Source organism: Vulpes vulpes, chromosome 6, assembly GCF_048418805.1.
Source record: "Vulpes vulpes isolate BD-2025 chromosome 6, VulVul3, whole genome shotgun sequence".
Classification (NCBI taxonomy): Eukaryota; Metazoa; Chordata; class Mammalia; order Carnivora; family Canidae; genus Vulpes; species Vulpes vulpes.
The window spans coordinates 107,408,672-107,421,162 of NC_132785.1; the positions used below are offsets into that span (position 1 = coordinate 107,408,672).

Consider the following 12,491-nt stretch of genomic DNA (forward strand, 5'->3'; position numbering starts at 1 on the left):
CGGTCGGTGGCCAGACAACCAAAAGGGAGTATTTTAACTTGTTGGGCTCCATTAACGCGTTTTGCTTACATTAAATTATCTCATTTAATCTCTATCATATCTCAGTGAGCTGAGTACAGTTATTCCGCAGATTAAAAAAAAACAACAAAAACTCAAAAAAAACAAAACAGGGTCTGGAGGGTAGGTATGTGATCCATTGTGTTATTAATAACTACTCTAGGGGATCCCTGGGTGGCGCAGCGGTTTGGCGGCTGCCTTTGGCCCAGGGCGCGATCCTGGAGACCCGGGAACGAATCCCACATCGGGCTCCCGGTGCATGGAGCCTGCTTCTTCCTCCGCCTGTGTCTCTGCCTCTCTCTCTCTCTGTGACTGACTCATAAAAAAAAAAAATGTTTAATAACTACTCTATAGATCTCATCGGCCCTATCGATCAAGGAAGCTATTGCTATGTCACCCTTCAATAGCGTCCTGACTATACTGGGCCCCTTGTCCACTTCTTCATGTCCCTGTGTACCACAGATCACACTTTAGACTCTACTGACTTTCTCCTGAAGCCATCTTTGGGTTTCTATTTTTCTTTCTTCTCTCTAAATAGACATCTGAAATACCAGTAGACACACACAAAGCCAAGGGTCTGTGCCACACAACATAAAGCTTTATTTCAAGATTCTTAATTTTATGTCCCAATTCCCTAACAGAGCACTATGAATCAGCACTGTGTAAAACATGAAATTCCTCCTTCCCTGATGTCGTCATAGTGAAAGACTTTGTTACTCTCCCTGATAGCTAAAGATTCTTAGAACCTTATAGATCATTTATAGAATCATATAGAGTGTAGACTCATCAATGAGAAGGTACCGTGTAGATTTTCTTTTCAAGGTACTGATGTACCCTTTGCATAGTAACTCAGGGAGCTGTTGTTTTCCCTTTGATTCATAGGAACCCACTAAATAATTTAGAAAGATCTCTAAAAGAAAAGCAAATTCTTGTATAATGCCTTTCCTTCATATTATTCTCTTCTCTAGGACCTGGACCTTTCCCGGGAATCATTGATATCTTTGGAATTGGAGGGGGCCTGGTGGAGTATCGGGCCAGCCTTTTGGCTGGTCATGGCTTTGCCACCTTGGCTCTAGCTTATTATAACTTTGAAGATCTCCCCAAGGAAATTGACAACGTAGACCTGGACTACTTTGAAGAAGCCCTATGCTACATGCTTCAACACTCTGAGGTTCTCTTGATATCCTTTATTGTATCATTCTCTCTAGAAATACATCAATAGAGGGTGTCACTTTGCACTCACCTGTGCCGGGTGCCCTGAAGCTGCTCTTCTTTCACAGAGATTTCTTTTGGAGACTTCCTTGGCTTTAGGTGCCTATTTACACTTTCTCTGTCAGATGGCTTAGTTTGTTCTCTATGGTTAAGAGTCTGTTTCTTGATTTCTCTGTTTTTTTCTTTGTTCATTTGTTTTATTTCTTCAATTCCACGTATGAGTGAAATCATGGTATTTGTTTTTCTCTAACTTATTTCACTTAGCCTTCTACTCGCTAGATCTATCCATCTTGCTAATGGCAAGATTTCATTCTTTTTTATGGCTACATAATATTCCATTGCGTATACATACCACATCTCTGTCCTTCATCTGTTGATGCACACTTGGGGTGCTTCCATAATGTGGCTATTGTAAACAATGCTGCAATAAACATTGGGGTGCATGTATTCCTTTGAATTCCTGTTTTTGTATTTTTGGTGTTAAATACCTAGTAGTGTGATTACTGGATTGTAAAGTAATTGTATTTTTAACTTTTTGAGGAACCTCTATACTGTTTTCCACAGTGGCTACAACAGTTTGCATTCCAACCAACAGAACATGAGTGTTCCTTTTTCTCCACATCCTTGCCAAGAGTTGTTTCTTGTGTTGTTGGTTTTAGCCATTCTGATGGGTGTGAGGTAATATTGTAGTTTTGATTTGCATTCCCTGATGATGAGTGATGTTGAGCATCTTTTCTTTTAAGATATTTTTGAGAGAGCAGACACCAGGGCAAGTATGAGCAGGGGTGGGGGGGAGCAGAGGGAGAGGGACAAGCAAGCAGATTAACTTCTGAGCGGGGAGTGTGATGTGGAGTTTGATCCCAGCATCCTGAGATCACAACCTGAGCTGAAATCAAGATGCCTTACCCCTTGACCTACCCAAGTCCCTGGGTGCTGAGTTTTATAAATTTTGGATACTAACCCTTTATCAGATATGTCATTTGCAAATATCTTCTCCCATTCCTTAGGTTGTCTTTTAGTTTTGTTGTTTACTTCTCTCTGCAGACTCTGTTTACTTTGATTTTTTAATCTTCAATTTTCTGATTTTGATAAGAACTTGCCCACGCATTTCAGAAGCCAAGAACTATATAATTTGACTCTGAAGTCTTACTTTGTTTCCATAAAGTTAATCATCTGCCAGTGTATTTAGATGGGGTCTGATGAATCATTCACTTAGAACAGAACTTGGTTCCACACAGTTAGATACCTTGGCACATTGAGACTTTGATCATGGCCCCCTGAATGAGGACATGAATTTGACAGGCTCCACTACTCAGCATTCTCTAGCGAATGATACTCTGGAGCATATGTAATCAATACCCAGACTTGCCAACGAGTTTACAATTCATTTGCCCTGTGTTCACCCAGTTATTTTTTATGTGGGAAGAAACTCCTGTCAGCTGAGTTAGAAACTCTTGTGGCCAATTCACAAATTAAAGTTAGTGTCTCTAGTTACATTTTTAAAATAGGTAATACCTTTTTTCTTTTTTTAAAGTAATCTCTAGGGCAGCCCAGGGGTGGGTCAGAAGTTTAGCGCCGCCTTCAGCCCAGGGCGTGATCCTGGAGTCCTGGGATGGAGTCCCACGTCCGGCTCCCTGCATGGAGCCTGCTTCTCCCTCTGCCTGTGTCTCTGCCACTCTCTCTGAGTGTCTCTCATGAATAAATAAACAAAATCTTAAAAAAAAAAACTCTATGCCTAGTGTGGGGCTCAAATTCACAATCCTAAGATTAAGTGTCATATATTCCACCAACTGAGCCAACCAGGAATACGTTTTTTTTTTTTTTTTTTCCTGTCAGCCTCTAAAGGGACAGCTACTTCTCAGCTACTTCTCAGCCCCCATTTTTCCTCTGCCCTCAGATTAACTCAGACCTAAAGTATCAACACTTTTTAGGTGAATTGATGTTGATGAAAAATACTGCCATCACTGTAGAATATTTTTCAATGAAATCCATTCTTGACTCTTCTCTCTTCTTTTCTTCCAGGTAAAGGGCCCAGGCATTGGGCTCCTGGGCATTTCTTTAGGGGCTGATATTTGTCTTTCCATGGCCTCATTTTTGAAGAACATCTCAGCCACAGTTTCCATCAATGGATCAGGGTTCAGTGGAAACAAAGGCATACGCTACAAGCAGACTTTCATCCCACCATTGGGCCATGATTTGAGGAGGATCAAGGTAGCTTTTTCAGGCATCCTGGACATTGTGGATATACGGAATGATGTTGTAGGAGGGCATGAGAACCCCAGCATGATTCCAATGGAGAAGGCCCAGGGGCCCATCCTCTTCATTGTTGGTCAGGATGACCATAACTGGAGAAGTGAGTTATATGCCCAAATAGCCTCTGAGCGGTTACAGGCCCATGGAAAGGAAAAGCCTCAGATCATCTCTTATCCTGGGACTGGGCATTATATAGAGCCTCCTTACTTTCCTTTATGCCCAGCTTCCATTCAGAAATTACTGAACAAACCTGTAATCTGGGGTGGGGAGCCAAGGGCTCATTCTAAGGCCCAGGAAGATGCTTGGAAACAAATTCTGACCTTTTTCTGCAAACATCTTGGAGGTACCCAGAATATAGCTCCCCCCAAATTGTAATATAGTGGTCTATTGTTGACATGGGAATTCAAGGTCTGGGACACCGGGGTGGTGCAGTGGTTGAGTGCCTGCCAACTCAGGTTGTGATCCCGGGGTCCTGGGTTTGAGTGCCGCATCGGGCTCCCTGCAAGGAGCCTGCTTCTCCCTCTGCCTGTGTCTCTGCCTCTCTCTCTCTCTGTGTCTCATGAGTAAATAAAATCTTTAAAAAAGAGAGAGAGAGAAATTCAAGATCATATTCTGGTGTTTTAATAATCGTCTGTGAATCAGTTGCCCCCCTGGTAACATTAAATTCATGTCATGAGTGTTAATGATATATTTTAGACAACATTTTTAAAATTTTTTTTAATTTTTATTTATTTATGATAGTCACAGAGAGATAGAAAGAGAGGCAGAGACACAGGCAGAGGGAGAAGCAGGCTCCATGCACCAGGAGCCCGACGTGGGATTCGATCCCGGGTCTCCAGGATTGTGCCCTGGGCCAAAGGCAGGCGCCAAACCGCTGCGCCACCCAGGGATCCCCTAGACAACATTTTTAAGGGACGCTGGGGTGGCTCACTGGTTAAGCATCTGCCTTCAGCTCAGGTCGTGATCCTGGAGTCCTGGGATCAAGTCCCACATCAGGCTCCCTGCATGGAGCCTGCTTCTCCGTCTGCCTATGCCTCTGCCTCTCCCTCTCCCTCTCTGTGTCTTTCATGAATAAATAAATAAAATCTTTTAAAAAAAATAGATAACATTTTTAATATATTATTTTTCCATTAATTTTACTAATGTAACATACCAATTTTAGAAGATTTAGGGCAGCCTGGGTGGCTCAGCAGTTTAGCTCCGCCTTCAGCCCAGGGTGTGATCCTGGAGACCGGGCATCGAGTCCCACGTCAGGCTCCCTGTATGGAGCCTGCTTCTCCCTCTGCCTGTGTCTCTGTGCCTCTCTCTCTCTCTCTCTCTCTCTCTCACTCTCTCTGTGTGTCTCTCATGAATGGATAAATAAAATCCTTTTTTTTAAAGAAGAAGATTCATTTAGAGGTATACTACACAAAAAGTAAAAAGCATCTCCTCTGTTAAAATTAGTGTTTTCTTCCAGATTTTTTTTTACTTGATACTTGAGCCACAGATGAAATTTAAAGTTGTAGAAATTCTAGGTTACTTTTTTTTTTTATCACTATGGGAGAATTGCCATCCAATGTTTGCTACTGGTTCCAATACTGGTAGCAGAGTAGAATTTTCATTGGTTGTAACTGTACAGATAGATGTTGATATAAGGAAACCAGACTGACCTTTTCCTCATGGAGATCAGAGAAGAATCTTTTGGGAGGAGTTGGGGTAAAGAAATAGTTTTTATATAAATTTTTTACTTATTTAGAGTAAAAGAGAGCATGTACAAGTGGAGGCAGGGGCAAAGGGGAAGGGAGAGAGAGATGCTCAAGCAGATTGCACCCTGAGTATCGAGCCCAATGCAGGGCTTGATCCCCTGACCCTGAGATCATGATCTGAGCTGAAATCAAGAGTCAGGCCGCTTAAACAACCGAGCCACCCAGGCACCATTTAAATAGCTAAAAGAACATAAAAAGTATAGAATAAGGATGATAGAAAAAGAATTTAAACTCAGATCAGTAACTATCTTAAATGTATAAGGACTGTACATCCAGTAAAAGATAAAATATCAGGTTGATTTTCCTAGTATGTTTAATTTTGTGTTCTAAAAAATGGGTTTAGATCATACAGAGTATTGATTTCCTGTCAGAGAATAATAGATGGACACCTTAATCTCAAATGACAGTAGGTACATGTACAGGGTATAAAGTAAATGTATAAGATAAACGTGTTAAACCTTGTTCTAAGAAATTGTCATCAATGAATCATGAAATAAAATCTCACTGAAAATTAAAGTCAATTTAACCAATCTGTTTAAACTCTGTATCTCTTATGTTTATTCAGATGGATTTGTATTAGGTATTAATTACTTTTACTTTGTCAAGGTGAAATAAACCTGCTGAGTACCTTGTGGAAAAGAACTCCAAAAGTAGACAGAAAGCTTTTATTTTCTTTTCTGTTATTGCCTCTAGCCATAAGATTAGAGCTTGATGAGAGAGGTGATATTATTGTTTTGTTTTTTTATTCTATAAATTTATTTTTCCTGCTTACAATTTTTTTAACTGAAAAATCACACACATATCCTTAGTGTTCAGTTTAGTTAAACAATTCTATATACCCTTGGAAACCCACAGGAAACAAGATAGGATTTTTTTTTTTATCACCAAAGAAAATTCATTTTGCTCGTTTTCTCTCTTCCTTGCATCTTTGTGATAAAATGATTTCTGATCTTTGATCATCATAAATTAGCTTCATTTGTTCTTGGAGGTTATAGAAATGGAATGATAGAGTTGATAATGTATATGTGGCTTATTCTTTTTTTTTTTTTTTAAGTATGTGGCTTATTCTGATCAATATAGTGATTTGGAGATATACCCATGGTGTGGTTTCATTATCTCTTGAAATATGTTGTCTTCTCCATCTTCAGTTTCCTTTCCTTCTGGGATTTCATTACACACGTTAGATTATTTGATCTTTGACACATCTATTCTTTGTTGTTGTTGTTGTTTTCCTTCTTTTTTTTTTTTTTTTTTTTTGAGAGACAGAGAGAGGTTGATATTTTAAATAGACCAGTGAGGGAAGACATATTTGAATATGTAATCTTTGAGCAGAGATCTGATTGAGGATAGGAGAGTGAGTCAAACTTCAGGCTGAGGGAATTTAAATAGGCAATGCTTCTGAATAGTCATCTCCCCCAAAGAATATATACAAATTGCCAACAAGCACATGAAAAGATGCTCAGTGTCATTAAGCATCAGGAAAACACAAATTAAAGCCACAGTGAGATACCGCTTCTCATCCACTAAATTGCTATAGTGAAAAAGACAGGGACAACTGGCTGGCTCAGTTGGTAGAACATGTGACTCTTGGTCTTGGGGTTATGAGTTCAAGCCCCATGTTGGGCATGGAGTCTACTTTAAATAAAAGAAAAAGACATAAAAACAAGTGTTGATGAAGAGGTGGAGAAACTGGAACCCTCCCTCATAGACTGCTGGTGGGATTGTGAAATGGTATAGCCACTTGGGAAGTCTGGCTTTTCCTAAAAGGTTAAATACAGAATTGCAATGACCAGCAATTCCAGATAAATTATAGCAAAGAAAAATGACAGCAGATATATGCATAAAAACTTGTACATAACTATTCACAGCGGCAATATTCACAATGGCCAAGAAGAGGATATCACCCAAATGTGAATTGGTCAATGAATGGATAGTTAAAATTTAGTATGGTATTGGAGTATTGTTTTGCAATAAAGGAAGTACTGATAAATGTGCAAAATGGATGAAGTTTGAAAATATGTCACATGATGAGAAAATGCTCCGCATCACTTGCCATCAGGGAAAGACAAATCAAAACCACAATGAGTTTTCTATGTAGAGTATCGTGTCATCGGCGAAGAGGGAGAGTTTGACTTCTTCTTTGCCAATTTGAATGCCTTTAATGTCTTTTTGTTGTCTGATTGCTGAGGCGAGGACTTCCCGTACTATGTTGAATAGCAGTGGTGAGAGTGGACATCCCTGTCCTGTTCCTGATCTTAGGGGAAAGGCTCCCAGTGCTTCCCCATTGAGAATGATATTTGCTGTGGGCTTTTCGTAGATGGCTTTTAAGATGTCGAGGAAAGTTCCCTCTATCCCAACACTCTGAAGAGTTTTGATCAGGAATGGATGCTGTATTTTGTCAAATGCTTTCTCTGCATCTAATGAGAGGATCATATGGTTCTTGGTTTTTCTCTTGCTGATATGATGAATCACATTGATTGCTTTACGAGTGTTGAACCAGCCTTGTGTCCTGGGGATAAATCCTACTTGGTCATGGTGAATAATTTTCTTAATGTGTTGTTGGATCCTATTGGCTAGTATCTTGTTGAGAATTTTTGCATCCATGTTCATCAGGGATATTGGTCTATAATTCTCCTTTTTGGTGGGGTCTTTGTCTGGTTTCGGAATTAAGGTGATGCTGGCCTCATAGAACGAATTTGGAAGTACTCCATCTCTTTCTATCTTTCCAAACAGCTTTAGTAGAATAGGTATGATTTCTTCTTTAAACGTTTGATAGAATTCCCCTGGGAAGCCATCTGGCCCTGGACTCTTGTGTCTTGGGAGGTTTTTGATGACTGCTTCAATTTCCTACCTGGTTATTGGCCTGTTCGGGTTTTCTATTTCTTCCTGCTCCAGTTTTGGTAGTTTGTGGCTTTCCAGGAATGCATCCATTTCTTCTAGATTGCCTGATTTATTGGCGTAGAGCTGTTCATAATATGTTTTTAAAATCGTTTGTATTTCCTTGGTGTTGGTAGTGATCTCTCCTTTCTCATTCACAATGAGATACCACCTCACACCAGTGAGAATGGGGAAAATTAACAAGGCAGGAAACCACATATGTTGGAGAGGATGCGGAGCAAAGGGAACCCTCTTACACTGCTGGTGGGAATGTGAAATGGTGCAGCCACTCTGGAAAACTGTGTGGAGGTTCCTCAAAGAGTTAAAAATAGACCTGCCCTATGACCCAGCAATTGCACTGTTGGGGATTTACCCCAAAGATTCAGATGCAATGAAACGCCGGGACACCTGCACCCCGATGTTTCTAGCAGCAATGTCCACAATAGCCAAACTGTGGAAGGAGCCTCGGTGTCCATCGAAAGATGAATGGATAAAGAAGATGTGGTTTATGTATACAATGGAATATTACTCAGCAATTAGAAACGACAAATACCCACCATTTGCTTCAACGTGGATGGAACTGGAGGGTATTATGCTGAGTGAAATAAGTCAATCGGAGAAGGACAAACAGTGTATGTCCTCATTCATTTGGGGAATATAAATAATAGTGAAAGGGAATATAAAGGAAGGGAGAAGAAATGTGTGGTAAATATCAGGAAGGGAGACATAACATAAAGACTCCTAACTCTGGGAAATGAACTAGGGGTGGTGGAAGGGGAGGAGGGCGGGGGGTGGGGGTGAATGGGTGATGGGCACTGAGGGGGACACTTGACAGGATGAGCACTGGGTGTTATTCTGTATGTTGGTAAATTGAACACCAATAAAAATTAATTTATTAAAAAATAAATAAATAAAAATAAAAAAGGAACAAATAAAAAAAAAACCCACAATGAGGGGCACCCTGGGTGGCTCAGCGGTTTAGCGCCGCCTTCAGCCCAGGACGTGATCCTGGAGACCAGGCATCAAGTCCCACGTCAGGTTCCCTGCATGGAGCCTGCTTCTCCCTCTGCCTGTGTCTCTGCCTCTCTCTCGCTCTCTCTCTTTCTCTCTCTCTCTGTCTCATGAATACATAAAATCTTTAAAAATTAAAAAAAAAACACACAATGAGATACCACCTCGCACCAGTTAGAATGATGAAAATGAACAAGACAGGAAACAATTGTTGGAGAGGATGTGGAGAAAGGGGAACCCTCTTGCACTGTTGGTGGGAATGTGAACTGGTGCAGCCACTCTGGAAAACTGTGTGGAAGTTCCTCAAAGAGTTAAAAATAGAACTGCCCTACGACCCAGCAATTGCACTGCTGGGGATTTATCCCAAAGATACAGATGCAGTGAAACATCAGGACACCTGCACCCCAATGTTTACAGCAGCAATGTCCACAGTAGCCAAATTGTGGAAGGAGCCTCGGTGTCCATTGAAAGATGAATGGATAAAGATGTGATCTATATATACGATGGAATATTACTCAGCCATTAGAAATGACCCACCATTTGCTTCAACGTGGATGGAATTGGAGGGTATTATGCTGAGTGAAGTAAGTCAATCAGAGAAGGACAAACATTATAAGGTCTCATGCATTTGGGGAATATAAAAAATATTGAAAGGGAATAAAGGGAAAAGGAGAGAAAATGAGTAGGAAACATCAGAGAGGGTGACAAACCATGAGAGACTCCTAACTGGGAAATGAACAAGGGGTCTTGGAAGGGACGTGGGTGGGGGATGGGGTGACTGGGTGATGGGCACTGAGGGGGGCACTTGACGGGATGAGCACTGGGTGTTATGCTATATGTTGGCAAATCGAACTCCAATAAAAAAATATACAAAAAAAAAAAAGTGAAGTGAATGAAGCCAGTCACAAAAGACCACATATTGTATAAATCCACTTATAAAAAATATCCAGAATAAACAAATAAATAGAGACAGAAAGTAGATAAGTGGTTGCCTAGGGCTGGGAGTGGAGAGATACTTGGGGGGAAATGGAGAGTGACTGCTAATGAATACAGGGTTTCTTTTTTGGGGTGATGAAATTGTTCTTAAATTAGCAGCATTAAATTCACCTTGTGAAAATACTAAAACCACTGGATTGTACACTTTATTTTTTTAAAGAATAATCCTTTTTTAAAAAAGATTTTATTTATTTATTCATGAGAGACACAGAGAGAGAGAGAGAGAGGCAGAGACACAGGCAGAGGGAGAAGCAGGCTCCATGCAGGAGCCCAATGTGGGACTCGATCCCCGGTCTCCAGGATCAGGCCCTGGGCTGAAGGCGGCGCTAAACCGCTGAGCCACCAGGGCTGCCCCTGAATTGTACACTTTAAATAAGCAAATTGTATAATATGTAAAATATACTACATAAAGATGTTTTTCTTTGAGTCAAATACACTTGCAAGATTTACATTCTGCTAAATAAAAACTATGATCAAGTAAAAAAATGTTTTATGTAAGATTCAAAAATTGGTAAAAGTAAAAAAAAATACTGATTAAAGATACAACCATGGGGCACCTGGGTGGCTCAGTTGGTTAGCGTCCAACTCCTGATTTTGGCTCAGGTGATGATCTCAGGATCCTGAGATGATGCCGTGAGTCACGCTCTGTGCTCAGTGGGGCTTCAGCCTGAGATTTTCTCTTTCTCACCCTCTGCCTCTCCCCGATATGTGCACACTCTCTCAAATAAATAAATCCTTTAAAAATTATCCACTAGCATTGCAATTCCTCAACATCTTCCATTTTTAAAATTTTACTTTTTAAAAAAGTAATCTGTACAGCCAACATGGGGCTTGAACTCACAATGCTGAGATCAAGAGTCATATGCTCTACGGACTGAACCAGCCAAGTGCCCCTACATCTTCCCATTTTATTTTAAGATTTTATTCTTAAGTAATCTCTACACCCAATGTGGGGCTCAAATTCACAACCCCAAAATTTGAGTTGCATGCTTTACTAAGTCAGCTAGGCACCCCTTTTCCCTTTTTAATCTCATCAATACATGAATGGGTGGTGCTCCTGTTACAGAATGATTATCTTGTGTTATGATGGTGTTCTCTACTAGCTTGTATATACACACACACACACACACACACACACATATATGTGCATATATTTGTACATATATATGATTCAATATCTTGCCCACTACAATTGTAATTTCAGATACCTTTAACTTTTAATCACATAAAGAGATGAGAAGGGATTACGGGGTACACCAGAAGGAGTGCCTTCTATGTTTTGCCATCCCTTCTAAGATCTTCACTGATCACAGAAATGCCGAACAACTTCTATTTTAGTATATGTGCTGCCAAAGCGAGCACCCATTAGCTTCTATATATCTACCTCACTTCATGATCAGAAAGAAATGAAGGGTGCCTGGGTGCCTAGTTGGTTAAGCGTCTGCCTTTGGCTCAGGTCATGATCCCAGGGTCCTGGGTTGGAGTTCTGCATTGTACTCCCTGTTCAGCAGGGAGTCTGCTTCTCCCTCTGCCCTCCCCCACTACTTGTGATCTCTCTCTCAAGTAAAAAAATTTTTAAAGATTTTTATTTATTCATGAGAGACACAGAGAGAGGCAGAGACATAGGCAGAGGGAGGAGAAGCAGGCTCCCCACAGGGAGCCTGATGCAGGGCTCGATCCCAGGACTCTGGGATCATGTCCTAAGCCAAAGGCAGATGCTCAACCACTGAGCCACCCAGGCATCCTTTAAATAATTATGTTTTTAAAAAGAGAGAAAAGAAACGAAGTCTTTGGTACACTCTAAGGTGAACTGTATATTATCTGCATGAAAGTATCAACTTTTTGGATTTTCTTCATAATCCCAGGATTCTGACTATAGCTTTTGTTTGGTCTGGCCAAAGCCTGGAACTATATAAGTTTTGGCACTGATTAAAGTAAATATTGCATAGTCACTGGGTATCATAAACCAATATTGATGTTTCTACTAGTTCCTAATAATTCTTGCTAGTCTGTCCCAGTTCGTACATGTTGTTCTTGATGAATTGAGCCAGAGATACTCTTCTAAGACCCAGCAAATGCCATGCAGTTTATCCAAGGATGTTATCTCCTCCTAGATACATTCAAGATCCTATGGTAGAGATTCTAGATGTCCTAGTGAGAGACCACACTCAAGATGCAAAGGGCCACCACTGGAAACAATGCTATGTAGTATAAATCAATGTAGTCTATTGAGTAAGCCAGGATTAGGTTGTGCAACTGGAGGAAACATTAACAGAACATTAGGCAACAAAGATAATTCCAGTTGGCAGGACCTAAGTCTGACTGAGACGGACAATATTA

At 40.6% G+C, this 12,491-nt stretch overlaps 1 protein-coding gene and 1 non-coding gene across 4 annotated transcripts in view; one reads left to right on the forward strand and one right to left on the reverse strand.

Annotated features, from left to right (window-relative positions):
• The window catches only part of ACOT4 (acyl-CoA thioesterase 4), a 44,435-nt gene extending 38,638 nt beyond the window's left edge, over positions 1 to 5,797 (forward strand). For all 3 annotated transcript variants that reach the window (XM_026008552.2, XM_026008554.2, XM_026008553.2), the window contains 2 exons: positions 1,026 to 1,228; positions 3,292 to 5,797. In XM_026008552.2, coding sequence (XP_025864337.1) covers positions 1,026 to 1,228; positions 3,292 to 3,897 — 809 coding nt within the window. In that variant the 3' untranslated portion in view covers positions 3,898 to 5,797. The remainder of the gene's footprint in view (positions 1 to 1,025; positions 1,229 to 3,291) is intronic.
• LOC112927309 (small nucleolar RNA SNORD56) lies at positions 3,169 to 3,239 on the reverse strand. The gene has a single exon (XR_003236499.1). It is a non-coding gene; the product is annotated as a small nucleolar RNA SNORD56 (small nucleolar RNA).
• Positions 5,798 to 12,491: the final 6,694 nt, after the last annotated feature.